Source organism: Barbus barbus, assembly GCF_936440315.1.
Source record: "Barbus barbus genome assembly, chromosome: 35".
Taxonomy (NCBI): domain Eukaryota; kingdom Metazoa; phylum Chordata; class Actinopteri; order Cypriniformes; family Cyprinidae; genus Barbus; species Barbus barbus.
In genome coordinates this window covers 9212788-9237469 of record NC_136763.1, presented here as the reverse complement: position 1 = coordinate 9237469, position 24682 = coordinate 9212788, and the positions used below count along the sequence as shown (strand labels likewise).

At 36.9% G+C, this 24682-nt stretch overlaps 2 protein-coding genes across 2 annotated transcripts; both read left to right on the top strand.

Annotated features, from left to right (window-relative positions):
• Positions 1-857: 857 nt before the first annotated feature.
• On the top strand, positions 858-11725 carry LOC306855303 (serine/threonine-protein phosphatase with EF-hands 1-like; the record flags this gene model as incomplete). Its single annotated transcript, XM_079393881.1, has 16 exons — positions 858-912; positions 2423-2550; positions 2702-2762; positions 5614-5783; positions 6433-6547; positions 6957-7003; positions 7177-7343; positions 7551-7587; positions 8100-8249; positions 8517-8888; positions 9655-9840; positions 9931-10073; positions 10196-10302; positions 10391-10554; positions 11353-11437; positions 11526-11725. The coding sequence occupies 16 exons, from the start codon at positions 858-860 to the stop codon at positions 11723-11725; spliced, it is 2187 nt and encodes a 728-aa protein (XP_079250007.1).
• A 1252-nt stretch (positions 11726-12977) lies between these two features.
• LOC306854772 (uncharacterized protein) lies at positions 12978-23751 on the top strand (the record flags this gene model as incomplete). The annotated part of the gene is made up of 8 exons (XM_079393005.1): positions 12978-13176; positions 13373-13537; positions 13711-14922; positions 21163-21288; positions 22138-22260; positions 22789-22914; positions 23185-23328; positions 23445-23751. The coding sequence occupies 8 exons, from the start codon at positions 12978-12980 to the stop codon at positions 23465-23467; spliced, it is 2118 nt and encodes a 705-aa protein (XP_079249131.1). The 3' UTR covers positions 23468-23751.
• Between the last annotated feature and the right edge of the window lie 931 nt (positions 23752-24682).

Sequence of the window (24682 nt, the reverse complement as noted above, 5' to 3'; positions counted from 1 at the left end):
CACCTGTGGTGTTTAGCTGTTGCCCTCCACATTTGGAAATTAATTTTTGATTTTCCATCATTTACTTCTTATCCAATCCTAATTTTTCAACGTATGTGCATGTCGTACTGAATGATGGACAACGGAAAGGTAAGTTATGCATCTCGTTTCGTTTTGTTTGTGTTCCGTGTCTAATTATACGAGTGTTTATTCCGCGTGTTTGTTCAGCATTTTTGTTGTTGTTAAGGAATAAAGTCTGTGTCAATAATCGTTTTAGTATCTCTTAAAGAGTTTCATGTCACTTAAAAATAATAAGCATCTCCCCAGAAGTTGGGGCAACATATTTATTATAACACATTATTGTTATTATTATTGTAGTTGTTGTATTTGTAGGCTAACTCTGTGAAGATGACAATCAACAGTCTACATCTCTCTCCCTGTATCCCCTCTCAGAGATTGATCACTGTTAAAAGGGCCTTTTGAAAGGCTCTTTAGGGCACAGATTAAAGTCCAGCATGATTTTCAGTAAGTATCTTTTGTTGCTTTATTCTACAAAGACACGCTACTGTGATGCTGGATTAATTCCAAGCAGTATTGTTTTTTTCTAATGCCATTTCACTTCATTATGAATATCAAAAAAGCACTGAAATATTAGATCTGTTAGCCATACGGATGCATCTCCCCAGATTTGTATTCAGATATATTTTTATATTAACATCAAAACTATTATCCTAAATATGTGGTTGCAGTCTCGGTACTGATGAAGTTTAAGCTGTTTAATTCTGTGTTATTTTTTGCACAGATATTTCTGGATACTAAACGAAGAAGAGAAACTTAAGAATTTTGGATATTCATGACTAGAAGCAAGAAGTACCATCATGGGATGCGGCACATCCATTGCCGTTGAGAACCAAACACGACCCTCAGAAACTGGTAAATATTGGATCTTTATCCCTAATGCTTTAATGTGATTTGCAATATTGTTTAACCTCTTTTTCATCTCCCTTTTGCAACAACCCTGGTTTGAAGAAGTTTGCATTAGTTATTTATTGAAAAATATGGCAATGCTTGCGTTGCATTTAGTCCCCAGCCCTGTCTCTTTTATTTTTTCCACCCCCAAGGTATTAATTAAATTATTCGATTTAATTTAATCACCTCTCACACAGATGGCTCCATCAAGCTGCCCAGCCCAGCTCTGAGTAAGGCACTTTCTTCAGCATCACTGTCTGTCTCTCATTCGTGGCTATAGAGAAGTACTAGTTGGCATGAAAGTACCCATGCAGATTTGTTTACATACTTTTGAAACTACCGTTTTTTTTTAGGTAAACCTATGAGTGTGATTTTTCTCTGTGCATTTAGAATAAATAAAATGGATGAGCAATTCTCCCATCCTTCTCGAACACAGCTTATAAGTTCTCTATGGATCTGTACTCAAAGCCTTGTGTTCTTTCTCCTCAACTGCTCCTAGCACTTCTTTAATTAGCACCTGTGATATTGACCTCCTGAGACGAGGTGTATTTTTAGCACAGTCTTTGCAATCAAGCGCTCTGGAAAAGGTGCAAGTGTCCCTGTACCAAGAGCTGTATGTGCATTAAAGCATGATGTTAACATGGTAACGTGAATCTGATGAGACAAATGAGTATCAACTATAGCAACAAAACATCTTTGAAGGGTTGTTATGGTACTGTCTTAAAATGCACTGTTTTTAATCTTTCATGTTAAATTTCTCTGTATGCACATATATTTCCCAGAAATTCTACATTTGCCATTTTGGCATTGTCTTTTGACTCATTTGTTCTCAGAAATAATTTGTTAAACAAGTAAAGTTTAACAATGAATAGCAACCTCCTTTATATTAAAGCGCTCTCCCATGCCCTCATGGGATAGCAAAGTGTCCAATGGTTGCTCTCAGAGGATGGAGTAGGTCATGATGGGTCTTGGTTAATGAAAACTGCATATTTAGATAGAGGCTGTGTCTGAAATCGCATACTAAGTAGGTGCTTCTTTTGGATAAGTAAATAAATTGCGTCAGCAAAAAAAGTAGGTGTGTAGTATGGATGAAATATGGAAGTACTATAGTTAATCATTGCGTCACTTCACTACCATTCACTAATTCGCTCCCGTGGCCTCGTGGGATAGTTTTGCATTGTATGCATTGAAGTAATAAGCCATCTGGGGGTGTGTAGAGACATACTACTCTCTTCACTGTGTTTCCGCCTACTGTGTAATAGGAAAGTATGCGATTTCGGCTGCAGACATATTACTGCTTTTTGCTAACAAAGTAGGGAAGTATTCATATTTGGTGTATTGAAAACCCTCATTGCCTGCATTTCTCTCCCCAAATAGTTTTTGTCTCAAAACTGTGGTCACAGAAATATTACGTCATGGAAAAAGTCTGTTTACACAGCCACTTGCGTTCTTTTTGTGTTCTTAACATATTTAGCCATGAAAGCTGCCATACTCATCCAGCGTTGGTACAGACGTTATGTTGCTCGCTTGGAGATGAGAAGACGCTATACGTGGAACATCTTTCAGTCCATTGAGTATGCAGGGGAACAGGACCAGCTACAGGTATAAAAGACACTTGCTCATTATGGCAAGTCCATACATAGAAAAAAAAAACAAATATCTTACCCTACGCTTAACAAACTTGTAATGATATTAAAACTCAGATTTTCGACATTCATTTTAATGCAAGTACACATCTTTTTCATTTTTATAGCTCTCCAGTTTCTTCAGTTTCATGTTGGACAACTTCACACAGATGAATGGGAACGGACCAGGTAATAATTGTGTCCAATTGAAAGATGCTAAAGCTTATTTAAGGAAAGTGTGTAATTTAATTGCACAAATAATTAACCATTTCAAACACTCCAATTTGTCACTGGTCAGACAAACAGATTAAACATACTATTGGTTAAGCCATGGTGGTTTGTCATTTTCTTTAGTGATTGTTTTTTCATTATCATCTGAATTTGGCTGTCCCTAAGCACACCTTTGGAAAGCCCCTAGCTCATGTGATTTTTGCATCAGACGATCTCCCTCTGGAGTGTTGCAAACCTATCCTTTTAGTGATTCCAAAAAAATGCTATATGGAGACAGTTGCTTAGCAACCTTGGGAGATCCCATTTTGAGTGGTGGTAATGCGGAGAGAGCCAGAAATGCAGCAACCAGCCTCCACAGGCAGCTGTCCAAAGTGCAGAATTACAGAAGACAATTAGTCCCATCTTTAGTCAAGCAGAACAGCGGAAACTCAAATGAGATCACCAAGAAAACAGTAGAAAGATCTAGAGAGAGACTGTGCATCGAATGTTTCTGAAGAACCATAATAGTTGTGAAAACAACATATTCAGTTGTTTTACCCAGTAGTGAATGTTTCTTTCACTAGTTTATATTTTTCACATGGGGTCCTTTGCTTCAGCCTGTGATGACACTAAATTGGCTTTCCTCTGGGAAAACTGAGTTTAATCAGTTCCTATTGAGTGGACTGCAAGTGCACATGACTGGTCTTGTCAGGTAAGAATGATCTAGGGATTGGATGGTTTTCAGCTTCTTGTTTCTGTGGCTTCAGAATCTTTGCCTGATGGCAATTAGGAAGTATGTAATTACAGTATAGTAAAGTGTGTCTTCATATTTATTATTGAAAGGTCTGCACTCTGCAGCCACAACTATAGTGGAGCTTAATTGGGTGCCATGGGTTCTGAGCACTAAGGCTTATATGTTGCTATTATATAATTTAAAAAATATATATATATATATATATATATTTTTTTTTGTTCTTTCATGCTCACCAAGGCTGCATTTCATAAATGCAGTAAAAAAGTAATATTATGAAAAATTATTAGAATTAAAACGGTTATTAATATCTGAATTACCATTAATATATGTGTATAGTATATACCTGTACATGTGACCCCGGAGCACTAAAGCAGTCATAAGTAGCACAGGTATATTTGTAGCAATAGCCAACAATACATTATATGGGTCAAAATTATGGATTTTTCTTTATGCCAAAAATCTTTAGGATATTAAGTAAAGATCATGTTCCATGTAGATATTTTGTAGATTTCCTACCGTAAATATATCAAAACTTAATTTTTTTATTAGTAATATGCATTGCTAAGAACTTAATTTGGACAACTTTAAAGGCAATTTTCTCAATATTTTGATTGTTTTGCGCCTTCATATTCCAGATTTTCAAATTGTTGTATCTCAGCCAAATATTGTCATAGCCTAACAAACCATGCGTCAATGGAAAGCTGATTTATTTAGATGATGTATAATCTCAATAAAAAAAAACTTATGACTGATTTTGTTGTCCAGGGTTATATATGATGTATTATATTATATGTTAAAGCATAAATTATTCCTATGGTGGCATAGTTTAATTTTCAGCAGTCAATATTGAAAATAGTTGTGCTGCTTCATGTTTTTGTGGAGAGCATTTATTTGAAATAAAAAATATTTGTGACACTATAAATGTCTTTACTGTCACTTTTTTCAATTTAATGTATCCTTGATAAATAAAAGTATCAGTTTCTGAAAAAAAATCCTTTTGAACATAAGCACATCTGCAGATTTTTACTCAAAATCACAGAAAAGGCTTGAATATTGCCTGATTTTCATCTTTATCCAATTTCTTCTCATTTATGAACCCACAAACCTAATTTGCAAACTCTGCCATAGCCTCACCGACTACAAAAATGTAAACATCATTTTACCAGACAGTAGAGCTCTTTATGTGAAACCACATGGAGCTTAATAATGTTTGTTTATCACTAGCAATCTAAGGAAGCAGGGAATAAAGTCCAGTAGATATTGGCTAAATCAAGGCAAAAAAAAAAATATGATTTTGCATTTGCTCTCTCCTCAATACAAACATCTGTTCCTGAAATTCGAGTCTCTCTGTATAAATTTACGGAAAACACTGCAAATTTACATTTTCAAGAATGACACAATGGGTCAGCACTCAAATCCCTGTGCAGGGCCAGACGCTATGCAAATTGAAGTATGCTACATTGTGTTATGGCACTGTGTGCTGGGTATTTTGATGGCCAATCAAAATAGGCCTTTCTTAATAGACTCCAGGTTGAGAATTAATCATTTATTTATTAACTGAAACAGATATGCCTGTCCGCATGTATTCATGTTCTCGTGTGCTCTTCTTGCCACATGCCCAGCGCTGCCTAACAATAACACAAACCTTTTGATGTTCCAAAGTGTTTCCTGATTCACATTTACATTTTTTTGAATCAGGCTGCTGTTTTTGCAGATTATAATAAATAGTTACATGACATGAAGATGGAGAAAAAAGGTTAACATTTTTATGACTGTATATGGGACAGTGTAACGCTTTGGGTCATAAAACTGCTGCCCGTTTATTTTAATTTTCGTGATTTTTAAATGAATTTCACCTTTTCTTCTTCATTTTAAAAGGTTGGTTGGACTTGGATGATTCAATCTTAAAGGCTGTAATTTCGGAGATGATGAATTTTCCATACCATGTCCCATCATCCATGCACCACAAAATTGGCACCAAGATAATCAAGTTGCATGTCACACTTGCTTTCCGTGATTCTTCTTTCATTCTTCACACACACACACGAGTCAGCTGCCATGTTCTCTATCCCCCAGACTTGATCTCTCACCTCCTGGACTCTGTGGTGGACCCGTTAACTGAGGAGGTCAGCCAGTTGAAGTACGAGCAGATTGTCGTGCCGGAATCATACAGCGGTCCTCGTCTCTCCTTTCCGCTGAGTGTGACTGATACCAATGCCCTACTCAGTGCCTTTAAAGAGGAGCAGGTACAACACTATAAAACTTTCACTAATAGTCTGAACAATTATGAGCCTTCTGGCAAAAACCAAGATCATCTTGTACATTATTTATCTCTGTCTAGCAGACTTTAAACCATCTTCAAATTGTGTTACTCTACCGTTCAAAGGTTTGGGGTTGGTTAAAATGTGCTGCATTTATACAGTAAATATAGAAATATTGCACATTTTATTACAATTTAAAATACTTAATAACTATTTTAACTGTTTTTAATACTTTTAAAAATGTAATTTATTCCTGCATGGAAAAGGGTGAATTTTAAGTTTCTCAAGAATTTTTTTTTTATTATCAATGTTGAAAATAATTGTTCTTCTAAGGAATCTGTAATTAATTTTTAATCTTTTGTTACATTATAAATGTCTTTACTCTCACGTCATTAAATAAAAATATTATATTCTTTCAAAATAAATAAATGACCCACACTTTTGAACAGTAGTGTATATTTATAACCTTAATAGTTTTTCAAATATTTTTTGATAAACAGTATCAAAACATAACCTTAACTAAAACTTTATCTCTTTTCTACAATTCTAGCCATTCTGTTATTCTATTGCTATTTATTTTAGAAACAGCAAACATAAAAATGCAGTGACCTATAAATGCGTGACTCATTTTCAGGCTCTTCACGGCAAATATGTGCTGCAGCTATTATATGAAACGAAGAAGTTCTTGAAACAGATGCCAAATGTCATATACCTGTCGACGTCCTATGCCAAAGAGATAACTATATGTGGTGAGACACTATATATTTTATGAAATAATAATCCACCTCAGATTTGTTGCAACAGTGCATTTGAGATATGTTAAATATTTTTGATAGCTTGTATGGAAAACTAGAGATGTGGCATGAATGAATGAGTGCTTATTTATTTTGCACTTCATAAAGCACTTCAATGTACCTCAATGGGCTCCTCACAGCCAACCTGCACCATTTCATACTCAACAGCGCTTCTGATTCAATTAGTACAGAAAAGCGTGCATGAATAACTGAATTCCCATCTTCGAATACTCTAAAAGAGATTGCGTTATACCATTTTAAAAGTGTTTATATTTTGCATATTTTCATCACAGATTCCAACATTTGAATTTTATTCCCTGGATGGATAAACAGCTTTAATGTACCGCCTTTCTCTTTTACACAGGCGATCTGCATGGTAGACTGGATGACTTACTGCTTATATTTTACAAGGTAAATGCAGATTGATTGTTTAGATGTAGAATATTATTTTGAGTAATTACATTTTAGCATATTGGTGCAGAGGTAATGTACCTAAGCAAATCCAGAGAATGAGTTCATTAAAGCCACTTGGGCATCACTTATTATCACCTATTGCACTCAAGATGTATTGCCTTATTACCCAGAACGGTCTGCCCTCTGCGGAGAACCCCTACATATTCAATGGAGACTTTGTGGATCGAGGAAAGAAATCTACAGAGATTATCATCATTCTGTTTGCCTTCCTTCTTCTGTACCCCGACCACATGCATCTGAACAGAGGCAACCATGAGGACCACATCATGAACCTCAGGTAACATGCTATATCACACATTCAGACTAATAATGAAGGCCTGACCTTTAATATAGCAATAAACAAAATCCTTCCATGCTCTGTCTATCCTAGTAGGTTTTCTAGGCATGGTATACCACAAGTAGGATGCCCTCAAAAAGCTTTTTTCAAACTGAATTAAAAGTATGATTTATATTATTAGTGTGTAAGCTTTTGATGTTCTTACAGATATGGATTCACAAAAGAAGTCATGCAGAAGTATAAGGTATATTTTTTATATGTGCTTTTTTGTTTATTAATGTTTTGATTATTGGCTATCATATATATATGTATATTATTTACTCACCCTCAAGTAGTTCCAAACCTGTATGAATGTCTTTGTTCTGCTGAACACAAAGAATGAGGGAAACAGAGCAGTATTTTTTTTTCCTACTATGGAAGTCAGTGGTGCCCCAAAACAACCTGGTTACAAACACTCTTCAAAATATATTCCTTTGTGTTCTGCAGAAAAAAGACATTCATACAGGTTTGGAAGTACTTTTTAAAATTAGAGTCGAGTTGCTAAATTTTTTACAATTTTCATAAAAACATTTGAAAATGTCATTACAACTGCTGAGAAAAGCCTTAAAACTCTATTAATTACTTGAAATAAATAATCTGCTTGTTTAAAGAGGGTTAATAAAGGTTTAAATAAGTTTACTGTCAAATACTAGAGGTCATCACCACCTACTGGACATGTAAAGAAATGCACATTAACTTCTACTGTGTTCTTAATAGACTCATGGCAGGGAAATCCTGCAGCTTCTTCAGGATGTGTTCAGCCTGCTTCCTCTTGCAACTGTCATCAATAACAAAGTGCTTATTGTTCACGGTGGCATATCGGACAAAACTGATCTGGACTTTCTGAGCACTGTTGAAAGGCATAAAGTAGGCGTTTTGTTTTTCTTTCCGATTTATATTCTTTCTTTTCACATAATAAAATTATTTCAATTTTAAATCTATAATTCACATGCATTTGTTAATTTATTTGGCTTTCTGAGCACAGTTGTAAGGCATAAAGTAGGTCTTTAAGCCTGTTTTAGAAGCCTATTTATATAAAATCATTTCAGTTTAAATCTACAGTTCATGTTTGTTTAGGTAAGTAGCCATGTAATAACCAGGATAATGTATAAAATATTATCCCTCACATTGCAGGTGAAGTCTGCTCTCAGGTTGCCCAAACGCAGCATTGATCATCTTAACGTCCACGCCTGCAGTCGCAGCAGCAGCAGACACAGCAGAAGATCCAGACTGGACAGCCCTTGCTCCTCAGGCCGCACCAGTCGTGCTTCCCACAGGCGGAAGAAGCACTTCACTAAGCAGGGGAGCTGCTCCTCATCTTCATCATCTTCATCCTCCTCATCATCCGTGTGCTCCCCCAGGGTCTCGTCACGGAACACTCCACGTCGACCTCCGCCTTCCCCTAGTCTGCCGAGCCCCACTGATGTGCTCCAAGTTCCCTTCCTGGACTCCTTTGTCTCCCTAGAGCCCCCCGAGCCGCCTAGAGAAGAACTGGAATGGCAGCAAGTGAGTTGAAACTGTTCCCAGAATGTGTGTTTTGTCGGTGACATATAACTTCTATCTAGGATGTGGAACCGTTCTGCCTTGGAACTTTATTTAGCTTAAACCTCCAGTTCACAATATGACTCACTTTATTGCACCAACCTACTGATCTTCCTCAAAAAGGTGTTTATGAATTATAAAAGAGCATGGCACTCTGGGTTTTGTGCTTAGAAATTTTAAAACGACAGCCTCACATTTCTATGATATTTGAAGAGTCAATATAAAATCTTCCAGTTTTTGTATTTTTGTTTTCATTTTAATTTTAGTTTAATTTGTGTGTTTTTTTGGTAATTTATATTTTATATATATTATTATTATTATTTATTTCATATATCTATTTAGCTTTAATTTACTTCATTTACATTTTATTTCAGCTTTATGTCATTTTAATAAAAATGATCTTAGTTTTAGTAAGCAATAACAACACTGAGGTAAATATTTGATGACAGACACTAACTATTCCTGTAAAACTGTGGCTCGCAGTATAAATTACATTTCTGGCCTTAAGCATTTTGCTGTCTTTATACTTGTTTCAGCCTTTGACTTACTTTTAGTTAATGATTTTTTTTATTTATAATAATAGCACTGATCACTATAAAACTTTTTGAAATCATTTAGTAGTTCCTAAACATTTAAAAATAGACAAATAACTGTAACAATGATGGAAAAGTATTAGAAGATGCTTGTCAATTATGTGTTATTTCACATTGTCATTATTTGTCTGATACAGGTTCTTGATATCTTGTGGAGTGACCCTAAAAATCAAAACGGCTGCAGTCCGAACTCTTTTCGTGGTGGAGGCTGTTACTTTGGGCCAGACGTGACGCAGGCGCTGCTGCAGAAACACGGCCTCTGTCTGCTCATCAGATCACATGAATGTAAACAGGAGGGCTATGAGCTCTGCCACGACGGACAGGTGAACACAGGAATTTTGATCCATGCAAAGCATGATCTTGTATATCTTTAGCACCAGCATTATTTCAGAAATTGTTCCCTTTTATTTAAGGTTATCACTATTTTCTCTGCATCTAACTACTACGAAGAGGGCAGTAACCGCGGGGCGTACATCAAACTGGGGCCTGAATTGATCCCACGCTTCTTCCAGTATCAAGTTAGTCGAAGCACCAGAAAACTCACACTCCATCAAAGGTACGCTTGTTACGCCTTCAACAAATAGGTGTTAAGTATATGGAACTGTGTGACTGGTTACATATATATGTGGAAGTTCTCATGCATCCATATTAATTAGTTTGTTTGTGTGTGTGTTTCAGGGTTTGTGTAGCAGAAGGTTCAGCACTCAGGGCTCTGAAAGAGAAGCTTTATGCTCACCGCTCTGAGCTAATGGCTGCCTTTCAACAGTATGACATAGACAACACAGGTTATATTATATTATGCTATATTATATTATGCACTTGCAGGTAATTGGAAGGTTAAACTAAAATGGTTCTTCTCTCCATTTCTTGCAGGACGCATCTCCACTAGCGAGTGGGCACAGGTGGTGGCGTCTGTGCTGCGATTGGATCTGCCATGGAGAACCCTGCGCCCTCGCCTGGCCCGTCTTAGTGCAGATGGCAATGTAGAGTATGAATCCTGCTTTGAGGACATCAGCCCTGTAGAGCCCATCCCTCCGGTCACTATCTTAATCTATGTTTATGTTATATAAGGATGGGCAGTATGACCAAAATCTTATATCATAAATTATGTGAGTAATTTTGTATGACATTAATGTTATTTATATCACTTTATAATAATCTCAACAGGGAATTTGGAAAATGGTTTATAAGTTAATAGTTGTGTGGTAATGCTTATATTTGGATAATCAAGTGAATTATTTATGAGGTAATGAATCATTGTTAAACAGCTGATTTGAAAAAAATTTGATTGCCAAATTTTAACCACATATGTGACCCTGGACCACAAAACCAGTCTTAAGTCGCACGGGTATATTTGTAGCAATAGCCAAAAATACATTGTATGGGTAAAAATGATAATTTTTTTATAAAAATCATTAGGATATTAAGTAAAGATCACGTTCCATGAAGATATTTTGTAAATTTCCTACCATAAATATACAAAAACGTAATTTTTGATTAGTAATATGCAGTGCTAAGAATGTCATTTGGACAACTTTAAAGACGATTTTCTCAATATTTAGATTTTTTTCAGCCTCAGATTCCAGATATTCAAATAGTTGTATCTCGGCCAAATATTGTCCTATCCTAACAAACCATACATCAATGGAAAGCTTATATATTCAGATGATGTATAAATCTCAATTTCCAAAAATTGACCCTGATGACTGGTTTTGTGGTCCAGGGTCACATATATGTATGTTATACTGCCCAGCTTTAACAGACATTTTGACTTTTAGTTTGAAAATATAATACCTCACAATTCAATCTCACTTTTTTTAAATTAACTTTTTTAGGTAACACCAAACTTGGCTGAAACTCTTTATAGATATAGAACTGACCTAGAGATAATATTTAACATCATCGATAAGGATCACTCAGGTTAGTGTCACTGCTTTCCTGATTGTTCAGTAAGATTAATGCTGGTTATTATATGGTGATCATAACCCACCTCTTTACCTTCACATAGGTCAGATCTCCATTGAGGAGTTTCGTCAGACTTGGAAGCTCTTCAGTTCCCATTTGGGGGTGGCTGTGAATGACCAGACGATAGACGACATGGCTCGAAGCATAGACTTTAACAAAGACGGCAGCATTGATTTCAATGAGTTCCTGGAGGCTTTCAGGGTGGTGCATAAACTAGATGTCAAAGAGCAGCAGCAGGGTTAATTCTGGATGAGCAGATTACAGACAAGGCGGATTTACAAATCATTTTTGGCACTTCCTCTTTATTTATTTTTTAACATCTTTTTAACATCTTGAACATATTCATTTTCCAGGATTCACATTTATCATAAAGGTAAGAGTTTTTAATCTTCCTGCCCTTTGTGATATAAATTAATGAGAAAAAAAAGTTTAAATATCCTAAAAAATGCACAGTTTAAATACAGTCACCGCTAATGCGTAGCACTGTAATTCACTAGTGGAGTATAATTGTTCAGCAGTACAACCCTATAATTGTGACTTCACTTTGAGTCGAGTCATTTTTGTGTGTAGATATTTCTCTGATATTAACTGCTCTGTTTTCATCTTGTATGTGGTTTACAATGTACCATTGTTTATTATCAAAACTAAAATGTCAATTTATGCCCTCACCAGACATGATGTGTTTCATAAAGTCAAGGGGTAGAAATGAATAAAGACTAATTTCAAAGGGTGGTCTGATGTGATATAAATGCCATAAATATGATCACGTTTAGTATACAGTGTTTAGTTGGGCAGACAGAATCAGTGTTATCATTTACAAATAAAATATTAATAGTATAATAATCATACTAAAATAGTGGTGGTGGTTGAGGAGAGCCCCTTCACAATGTAAAGCGTTTGAGTGTCTAGAAATGCGTTATATAATTGTAACACACTATTATTATTATAACACTGGTCTGCATTCACACAAGAAAAAAAAGCATTGGCTCTAATACAGTGGTTTTAACTGAAGTCATCTGAGCTGACTTGCTATTGCTCCCTTTAACAAGAAAAAAAACACACTGTCGTTTCTATGTTTTCATCCTGTTTTGAAGATGAGTGTTCAGGATGTTTTAAACTCCTGTTATTCTGTTTTGTGTCTCTTCCCCTTTTCTCTCCCTTCCCCTTCTCTCATGTCTCATCTTTTTACCCAATCCCTTCAAGACTCCTCTCTCTAGTGTTCAGTTTGCCTGAGTGATCTTCATCTACAGTCTGACACTCTTCAGACTCTTTTTTACGGTGGAATTTGCTCAATCATGCTAGGCTGGAGAGGTGCACTGTTGTGTGTATTTTTGTGTCAGCTCTGGACTCAAACACCAGGTACAGTATCATGATAATTAATATTATCACATTAAGCCAGGTAAATCATTGAAGCAATTTTTTTCAGACTTTCAGTCTGGCCTTGATTAACAATTTTAGTCGTTGTGATTTAGTTTGATCTGTGTTCAAGCATATGATGATTTCTGATGGTTTTCACATAGGCATTGGTGATAAAGGCTGCAGTGGCTTTGGGAACTTAGAAAATGGCCGTGTGTTTTTCCGTTATGGAGGATTGTATGTTACCTTCACCTGTAATCCAGGATTCCGGATCCACGGTTACCGTACTAGCAGCTGTGTATCTGGACAGTGGGCCAGAGACCCACCGCTGTGTGTGGGTTAGTAAATATTCACAAAGTTTGTAAATATACACACATTTATTCTGTACTGTGAAATTTGGCCATGAAGTAGATGTATCTCTCTGATGAATTTAAAATTTGTTTAAATTAAATGGCAGTAGTTAAAATAGTTTTTTAGGTTCTCTAATATAATGCTGATAATTACAGCCATACCATAAGTTGTTTTGTACCCCAGCATCAGGATGCCCCAGCCCTGGTGATCTCCTGCATGGCAGTACTGTGGTATCTAAAGACAGATCTCTGGCCACCTTCAGCTGTGACACTGGATTCAGTTTGTTTGGATCTGCGCTTCTCTTCTGCAAGGGGAAAAGCTGGAACGCCACTAAGCCTGTCTGCAAAGGTATGTCATCTGAATCAAGCGTAAATGCCAAAACTGTTTGATTTATTAACATGTACCATTTTTTGCCTGATTGTTTTTACATCACTGCTACAATGACTTCCTGTAAAATTCACCATCTGTTTGCTTTGGCTTCTTCACGTTCCTCCTTACGGATTTTTTCTTGGTTCTTACAGTGGCTGATATCATGAGTGTTCTTCATCTGAATCAAGACTCTTTACATGGTCCAGTCTCAGCACAGGGCCATGATGTTCCTACAAGCCTAAAAGATCACTTACATAGCCATTTAAACACCGCTCCCAAGGATGCTTTTTTAAAAACGGTGTTGCTTGGGGTCCCTCACATCAGACTTGACTTTACAGACCTCAAGCAGAAACATATTTGGAAACCAGTAGAGAAAAAGCCCTCAAAGATTATATTTGACAAAACACAAGACAGTGGAAAGGCCGGGCCAATAAACAACCTTGAAAAGGATCCAATCAGGAACTCTGATCTTCAGAAATCTGTGACTGTGGCCTCTGCGTATGTCAACACGATCTCATTAGCCAGTTCTTTTCTTGAATCTTCATTTTTGAGGACCACACCAACTAGCTTCGTCACTCCAGCAACGAACACTCAACAAGTCAAGATCATGGATCAAACAGCACCATACAGAAGAAAGAAAAAAGGTTATCAGTCCACGATTGGTACAGACAAACTATTTCAAAGAGTCTCAGTCACTTCAGCTGCTAAGACTTTACCAAAATACAGTAAAAATAGTTCACATTGGATATCAATTACACCTGCACCAAACATCAGCACATTAGGCACAGATGACCATCTACAGTCAGAGACTTTCATCAAAGTAGACACCACTGAGAGTTTTGCACCTTCAACTACAAGCTATCCTGGTTTTATGGTGTTTAAACATGAGTCTGTTTCATTTGCACTTGATCAGCGGTCTACTGTTCCATCTATCTCCAGAGGACTCTTTGAACAAAGACCAGACCTTACTGAGGCATCATCTAGCTTGGAGGTCTTGACGACAGCCACCCAGCTAGTGTCTGACCTGCATCTGAAGGCTCCAACAGACCTCCACAGCTCAACTGACATTACTGGTGATCAAGTAAATGAAAAAAGCAATCATAGTCACCCCAAACAAACACTTGATCCTTCAGCGTGGAAAGATCTTCCAAGATTTTCAAGGATACGTCGTCCAGTGTGTCCCTACCCTCCGTTTCCTTCTCACGGAACGTTCTACTTTCGGTCGATAAAGAATCCTGACCCACTTCAGTATAAGCATTATATTCAGTATGCATGCTACCCTGGATACACATTGACCAATGGTGACGTCTACAGCTATTGTCAACACAATGGACAATGGAGTGGCCAAACACCTCTCTGCTTAGGTGAGATATATGACACATATTGGATCTAAATATGTAGAGATTTTTCCAGGAAATAATCACAAGGTTCTTGTTTGAAACTGCTGCATGTTATGTTGTGCACACAACATAATTAAATTTTTTTTACATTAAAATGTTTTGGTAAATCATTATGACAAAAATATTAAAAAATAAATATTAAAAAATTATTTAAAAAATGAAATTTACTTAAATCATAACTGTTAGATGAAAAGTAATAATTTAGGCAAATCTAAATAATTATGACTTTAGCTTATAAATTTTCGACTTTTTTCAACTTTTTGTCGTATTTATGACTGTTATGTCATGATTATGACTTAGTACCTAATTTGTTTTACTTTTTAAGTGATAATTATGATTTATAAAAGCATGAATTCTTTTTTCTTATGTGGCAGAAATGGGCTTCTTTGAAAGCAAAGAATCAAATCAGGAATACTTCATAATCAGTGTATCCTAATATATGGTGAAAATTCTTATTTGGGTTATATATTCCAAGACGTAGGCTAGAATCTGTCATTGTGAAGTACAGTAAACATCCACACCGGTGCTGTGACTGACAGCTACACATTCACCTCAAAACATTAGATATATCCGCGCTGGAGCCGTGCCGGTGTACATCCCACGCAAGCAAGGTAATTCCGCACGTGGCTGCAATTCCAGGTTTTTAAACATAGATGGCGACAAAGAGGCAAAACTTACAGACTGCATCTTTAAGAAAGGGTTCATTAACAAGTTTGAATCAAATGCTCAGAGATTAAAGTTGCTGATAAGATTCATTTTTCATAATCCTGTTTAGATGTTGTATCGGCATTTTAGTATACTGACTCTTTCATCTCACCTCCCTCCAAATCTTATATGTCTAGATATTTGACATCTGAGTAATATCCTGCTCATCACTTCTCTAAGCAGGTGACAGGCAGAACTGTTCACAGATGGCCTCAGAATGACTTTAAATGTCATCAGACACATCTGGAAATATGTTTATACAGATGGATATTACTGTTTTGAACTCCGATGTTCTGCTATACACATTATCTTATTTCAAAAATGCACGTAAAAATATCTTAACTAATCAAATTCATTTGACCACTGTGCCTTAGTTGGCTATTTTTGTTAAGCAAAAAGTACATTTTAAAATCATTTAATTGTCAAAAGTTTTTCCTGTCTACACAAGGTAAATTCATTAACCCATAGAATCTGTAAGTCTCTGCGGATGTGGGATTTCACTCTCAGCAGGGAGCAAATCCTGTCCTGTTCTCTAAACTTAAACCATACCATGTAAAGTAAATTATATTATTTGAAAGGGACCACTTTATGGAAGCAGAATAATGACAATAGTTTTTGAAACGTAAAGCATGCTGAATTCCACAAATCGGAAAAAAAAGATGCATTGCAATTAACAGTGCTTGCATTTTAATGCCTTGTCTTTCCAGGGCTTGCATTTTTAGGTCCTGAAATTTAACATAGTTGTTTATTTAAGCTGTGAATATTTCACACACATTTTCATAATTAAAAATTCAATAATTCATATTCACCTTCCAGAAGTCACTATTCAATCTGTTTAAAAATACGATGTATAATATTCGACAGGCAAATTTCGGTCATTTTATTTCACTTTGTAAATTCGCTGCCACAAATTCAGTGGTTAAAATTCAGCAGAAAATTAGTTTCTGTAACTTTGTGTCATGGCTTGTGTGATGCTGTGCTGTAATACTGGGATTCCCCTCATACATCACACTCCAGGATTCCCCAACGATGCGTAATGCGCCTCAGTGAACTAATTGAGTGATATAAGACCTCAGATCTCAGAATACACTTTATTGATGATTATGCTAATTATATTGACAGTTAAGCAGATGTAGAATATGAACTAACGCAAAAGGTTTCACGCTGTTTCCCTCAGAAATCGGTTAAAGAAAACGCATTACTCCGTAGCAATGACAGCTATTAGGCTTGTTTGAGATGCGCCTCGGCTGAAGTGTAGATGAGAGTAGGCGGCTACAGTGGGCAGAGGAGTGAAATAAGCTCAGTCAAGATGGACAGTTCTGACCTCTCGAAGTAGAATTGAGACCTACGAGATCAAAGGCGGATATCGCGTTATTCTCACTCATGTGCTGTGCTGCTGATAAACATGATATAATTTCAGTTCTGTTGCTTTTATATGAATATACTGTAAGGTCCACACGTCCGGTCCAAAGAAGGTTTCCGGTGGTGGATGAAGGTTTCCTGCGTGTTCGGTCTTTCCAGTGTGCAAAGTTCTTCAATTTAAATTAAACTCTAATCTGACTCCATTTTATCATTTAATCTGACTCCATTTTAGCTTGAAATACAAATTGATTGCTTGTCTATTTCTAATTTGTATTCTTCTGATATTTGATTATTCTAGTTAACTCTTGACTTTATATTTACTCGTTCATTCGGTTGCTCATGTCTTTAACAAGGATGCGACGTAATCTACTAGAGTCAATAATTACAGAGTAAAACAGAATAAGGTCAAATGTAACATTTTATTCTCAGTCAGGTAAATACTGTATGTATTATCTCAATTCCACAGCAATTCAAAGAGATCAAATCATATCAATACAAAACATAGAATTCTCAAAGATAAGTCTATGAGTAAAGAATGCAAACCTGACTTTATAGTAATACATAGTGTGAGTATTCAGACATACCACACTACGGGCTTCTGGCTACAGAAATCGCCCCGACCCTTTTGCCACATTTCCTTAAGTACCTCAAACCAAGACCAACACCCCTGAAATGTAGGCAGGAACTCACAATTTGAATTTGCTTTGATCAAGCCGAGTTAGCACCGTTTTGGGACAGAAGGTAATTTGCATGAAAACCACTGGGAACTGACCCACCCTCTATAGTATGCAAAATATCTCTGAACTCTTAGGATCTGTATTCCCTTTTAGTTTACTTCTTACAAGAATGAGACCATTGTACCAGTCGCCCTGAGACAATTCAAATGATACCAAACATGACTGTAAATAACACTTGCATTAATGTAGAATATTACATTCTTCTATTGACCATTCTGAGTGAGTTGAGTGAAAGGAAGGGTGGGTGAGGGGAAGAGTGGATGAAAAGGAACTGATGCATATTTCAGAGAGGCGTTTTCCCGCATTTTCTCTCAGTGGGATGTGGAGACAGATGTCTGTATGTTAATGCACTGTGTGTGTGTTGTCCATCTCAGAAGTTCAAAGTGTCTGAGGTTCTGTAATCCTTACATACAAGACACTCAAAGTGCTTACTATATAATCCCATACAAAAGGTCTATTTATCATCCATTTCTTCTTTAATACAAACATGTCATTTAGATTTTTATAGAAATATGACAATTACATATCTCACACAGGGATTGCACTGTCATAGAGTTTGGCAATATTCAAGCATAATTTAAAGACACAATCACATAATAATTATGTAATAATAGATTACAGTATTAGGCTACTTTGCCCATTATAGACCAAATAACTATCTATAAAGGTGCAAAATGCATTTACTTACACATAATTGAGAATCGAGATATTTCATTATATATTTTAGGGATATATTCTCGTTTGGCTCTGTTCGAAGGCGGTCGCATTTTTCTTCCCTCCCTCCCTCCTGAACTTCCCTGCTTGCTCTCTTGTATTGTCCTGTCCTTCTTAAGAGACTCTCGCTGCACTATTTACAAAACCGAAATTATGGATCTGATCAACTGGTCTCTAAATGCAATTGACACCATCTTCTCGAGTAGGAAAGCGGGATCTGGAGAACCGAAATGTCCCGCTGGGACGTTTGCTGCTGGCTACACGATGGACGCATGGGAGAGATGGCGGGTCGTGTGTCTGGCGGCTCTCTCCGTGGAGGACATTGAAGACATCTTCTTATTCGGAACAATGATAACTGGGTTTCTGCTATTTGGATTAGGCGTTGCCCTAAATTATCAGAAAATTAAGGAGACGGGACTGGCTATCCAAAACCTCTCATGGCTGCCCGTCATGAAAATTGATGGACATGGAGATCAGAATGGACAATGAGAATAGCTGTGAAACTGGAAGACAGCTGTTCGCACTAAGACAAAACAATCTTATCTCTTTCCGGCTTCCCACAACAGAACGGCTTGGCAAGGCCGCTCTGGTATCAACTCTCCGGTGAATACTGCAGGGAGACGCTCTTTCTTCCATTCCCTCCTCCCAAAAACACCTTGTTATTGTCGGGCGCTTGTGCTCTGTCCAAGGACGTTTCCATGGCAATTGCTATGTCGCATCACAACCTGCGAACTGAGTCGACTGGTTTGGAGTGCTGGCGAAACGGATTTCAAGGCATACGAACTCACACGAACTTACACATACACACACTCATACACCTCCCTAACCCCATCCCACGCCTTCGTCGCTTCATCCTGTCAGGTGTTAACGGGTCCGTGGGTTTGCGCTGTAATGGCGGCTGGCCGGATGGCTGTTTCGTCTGAACTAGGATTACTATGCAAGTTATGTTCCTGTGTTGACTGTGCTTTATGCTGAGGTTTTTTGTCTGTTCTCGCGCTGCGTTCTCTTCCAAGAACGCAGTGCGAGGACACTTTTTTTTTCTCCTCTCTTTCCTCATGTTATGCTGTATTTCTTCTTCTCTATTGCATTTCGTTGCCTTGTACCTACATGTGCAATGACAATAAATTGAATCCAATCCAATCCAATATATCGAATAAAAAAAATAAAACACCTGCTGAAAAAAAAAACAATAGACACCATTACAAAATGAATAATGCTTTTACTGGTTATAATGGGACTTGTATTGGTTTTACTGGAAACTGCAATGGACCCTGTGGGTCTCTACTGGTTGCTTTCTGTTGGTGGCTTGTTAAAACCAATAAATCCTAACGTAATATGTCCCAAAACACACTACAGAAAACCATTTTTTAATGTTTAAAAGTTGATGGTTTGTAATGTTTGTAATGGTATTTGTAGTGGAAATAAGCCTATAGAGGCAGTTAGACAGTGGTATTGTGGCTGCTGTGTGTCACATGACAAGCATGAGAGCCCCCCCCCTTCACTCGTGCCCCCTCAAAAATAATGAGTGCATGATGCCCCTGACACTACAATACAAAATGATTTGTCAAATAAATGAAACATTATGAGATATTTAATTTAGTTGAAATTGTTATAGATTGCTTTTAGAGATTGCAGTGATACATGGCATAGTGAAAAATGACTAATAATACTTAAGGTTAAGATTAATTTTAAAATTGTGCCCCCTAAACGCACAAGTGTCCCCTGCCTCTAGAACTGCCCCTGGGTCTTATATCACTGAGTTAGTTCACTGAGGCGGAATCCTGGAGTGTGACGTATGAGGGGAACCCCAGTATTACAGCACAGCATCACACAAGCCATGATACAAAGTTACAGAAACTAAGCAACCGAAAGCAATATATGTCTTCCTCAGATGTAATTTCTGTACTTCAGCGTTGGGTAAAAGAGCATTATACTTTTTTTGTGGTAGAGAAAGCTGCTTACATGTAGGCTACAGGAAACAGCAAAGATGTTGAATTAAACATGCACACAATCAGCGTTTCCACATGTTCATACTGGCCCCGATAATCAAAACTTCTGCTTAGCGCTTGCTCCATATCTGCAAATCAGTTTTTGTAAATGAATGACTTGATCCACATATGGCACTTCATCAACAGCCGCTTGCGCCACCGGCTGGTGAGATCATGCATCGGTGCTCTACTGCTATTCCTTCAGGTCCCAGATGTGCAACGCTGAATTTTCTGCCGAATTTTAACCACTGAATTTGTGGCAGCGAATTTGGAAAGTGAAATAAAATGACCGAAATTTGCCTGTCGAATATTATACATCGTATTTTTAAACAGATTGAATATTTTGGAAGTGAATTCTGGATGGTGAATAAGAATTATTGATTTTTTTTATTATGAAAATGTGTGTGAAATATTTTGAATTGAAATATTCACAGCTTAAATAAACAACTATGTTAAATTTCAGGACCTAAAAATGCAAGCCCTGGAAATACAAGGCATTAAAATGCACTGTTAATTGCAATGCATCTTTTTTTCGATTTGTGGAATTCAGCATGCTTTGTTTCAAAAACTATTGTCATTATTCTGCTTCCATACCACTTTGTCTGTCACGTTCTGTTTCATAAGCAATTAAAAACTTTCTTTGTGATTATCAGTAGCTGGATCTTAAATTCTTCATAATATGTTTCTTTCAACTGCAGAGCTAACTCCTTGCTCCTTAAACAATGGAGGATGTTCACAGATCTGTCATGTCAATAAACAGAATCGTGCCCAGTGTCTTTGTAAACCAGGATTTCTTCTTCTGGAGGATCAGCGCACCTGTCGAGGTGAGAAAAGAACCACATGCACATGTAATCTTGTTGTATACTGACTGTGGTATCATAACCACTGCGATACAACCACGGAATGGCATTCTTTAGACATACAGACTATGTCTATTATAGGTTTTCCACTTTAGGAATGGTGGCTTCCGGCATGATGTGGTCCTGACACTAGGTTAACAGCTTGTTTATGTATCCTTGACCTGAGCACCATAGATTCTTATGGCTTTGGTTGCAGACCAGCTGTGGTGTGTCGATTAAGCCCTGAATGTCTTGCAAGACTTAACGTTACACTCTGGTGTCACTCCAGGGCTTTCTTGACCTATATCAACAAATATATGTTATATGTACAACACGTGTGTGAGGTTTACGTGGTGTTTTAAGAGTTAACAGTTATCCATCATATAAGGAAGAAAAAACACTCTTAAAATTAAGGTTTCCAAAAGGGTTCCATGATTTTTCCTCCAACCTTTCCAGATTTCTCAAATGGTTCTAAAAAGAACCATTTTTTCTTAGTGTGAAGAATATTTTGATAATTTGAAGAACCTTTTTTCCACTTTAAAAAGTGATCTCATAAGGGGACAGTGCTACAGTAAATACAAATGTAAGCAAGGTTCAAAACATTTTATTATTCAATAGCTGTACAACTTCCCTTTTGAGCTCACCTTGATGCGTACTGTTTGTGTACTGTATGTGAATGTGCATGTTTACTTGGTCATGTATCTGTATATATTGAATATATACGTGTGTGTAGGATATTACTCCTCTACTCTTCATCAATATGTTCGCTTCATGCATTCATGCTTGTAAGAATGCATGCAGGTCCTTTCATGTGCCTGTCTGTGGTATTTATAGATTTGGATGAATGTGTGGAGGAGTTGCACCTGTGCCAGCAGGCCTGTCAAAATACATTGGGCTCGTACAGGTGCAGTTGCAGTCCAGGGTTTCAGCTCTCTTCAGACGGGACATCCTGCTCTGGTGAGTGAATCAGTGTTTGGTGTGTGCTGATGCACTGCTAATGACAAAAATCATTCTTAAAGGGATAATTCACTCAAAAATGAAAATTCCGTCATTAATCACCCTCATGTTGTTCAAATCCCCTAAAACCTTTGTTTATCTTCGGAACACAAATTAAGATATTTTTAATAAAATCTGAGAGCTTTCTAAAGGTAGTGAGGACATCATTAAAGTAGTCCATGTGACATTTTGTGTGCAAAAATAACAATTTGATTGTTTTCTTTGTGCGCAAAAAGTATTAAAATTATGGTTTAACCACTGATGTCACATGGACTATTTTAACAATGTCCTTACTACCTTTCTGGGACTTGAACGTTTCAGTTGCTGTCTGTGCAGGGTCAAAAAGCTTTCGGATTTCATCAAAAATATCTTGATTTCTGTTCTGAAGATGAACGAAGGTCTTACGAGTTTGGAACGAAATAAGGGTGAATTCTGATTAGAAACTTCAACCCCATGGTCTTGATGTAGTTAATGTTACTATTTCTGCAGGTGTGGATGAGTGTGAACATGTTGGCAGTGCTCTCTGTGTATTTGGCTGCATTAATACGCTAGGCAGTTTCCAGTGCTTGTGTCCTGTAGGGTACCAACTGGACAGCACCAATAGGCATTGCGAAGGTCAGTCATCTACATATCTTAATTTAATTTGTCCTGACATACCTGTAGACTAAATCAGGTACTGTATGTCACAATAGGGTCAAAAAGGGATATTTGCAAGGATTTTTATTACACCTGCTTACTACATATAGACTAATACCAGAAAACATAACTTTTTGTTATACCACAAAATTAGTTTTTGCCTCACCCCAGATGAATAGATGATTTCTATGCTAATGAACATTGAGTGTATTTTTTATTCTAAAAGGTGTAATTGTGGTTTGGTTTTAGACATTAATGAGTGTGAGGAGACAGCTGTCCTCCAGCAGAAGCAGTTACATAGGTGTGAGTGGAAGTGTGTAAATCTGCCAGGTACTTACAGATGCGTCTGTCCTCGTGGATACAGACTGCACCCTAATGGACACCAGTGTGAAGGTCAGCACACAAACATACAAATCTTACATGCATATGCACATAACAAAATTGTGTGTAGATATTACTTGAAAGATGAATTCTTGCTCATAAGAGTTCTTTCTTCTTGTATTTGCCAGACGTTGTGATGAGTGTGAACTGAAGAACGCCAACTGTTCTCACCTCTGCATCAACCACAGAGGCGGCTACAAATGTGCCTGTCCTGAAACACACCGAATATCCCCAAATAACCAAAAAAAAACTGTCAGCCATTAGACAAACACACTAGCTCCTCACACTGACTGATTTATCTTTTTTTTTTTGTATATTAATTTAACTATATTTTGCATTTAATACAAAATATTTTGTATTTATGCACCCAAGGTTATGTACATATAAGCTCTGATAATGATGACGAGCTATTTATAATTAAAGTTCAGCTTTGTCATAACTCTTGACTCTTACCTTGTCCATTCTTCTTGATGCAATGGCCCCACCTTGTGGTCACACTAAACACTTCCTGAGACACTTCCTTTGTGTGTGTGTGTGTGTGTGTGTGTGTGTGTGTGTGTTTTTATATTCCGGTGGGGACTTAAACCTGAAATCACACAGAATGAAGTTTTTTGAAAATCTAAAAATGTAAAAAGTCTCCTGTGAGGGCTAAGTTTAGGTGTAGGTTTGGTGTAGGGCAATAGCATATACGGTCTGTACAGTAGAAAACCATTGCGCCTATGGAAGTCCCCACAAGGATAGCGAAACAAGTGTGTGTGTGTGTGTTTGTGTTTATATACCGGTGGGGACTTAAACCTGAATACACACAGATTCATGGGGACTTGTGTCACAAATTGAGGTCCCCACGGGTAAACAAGCTTATAAATCACACAGAATTAAGTTTTTTGAAAATCTAAAAATGCAAACAGTCTCCTGTGAGGGCTAAGTTTAGGTGTAGGGTTGGTGTAGGGCAATAGAATATACGGTCTGTACGGTAGAAAAACCATTACGCCTATGGAGAATCCCCACAAGGATAGTGAAACAAGTCTGTGTGTGTGTGTGTGTGTGTATGTGTATAGGGCTGTCAAATGATTAACTATGACACAAAATATTTACATGTGTATACATTTATATATTATTATTATATTTTATATATAAATATATTTAATATATAAACATAAAAAAATCTTAAATATATACATGCATGTGTTTATATTTATATATACCTAATAAATATACACAGTACACATTCATATATTATGTAAACAAAAACTTTTATTTTTGATGCGATTAATCGCAAATATTTATATATTTACATTTAGTCATTTAGCAGACGCTTTTATCTAAAGCGACTTACAAATGAGGAATATATACTACAAATTATACG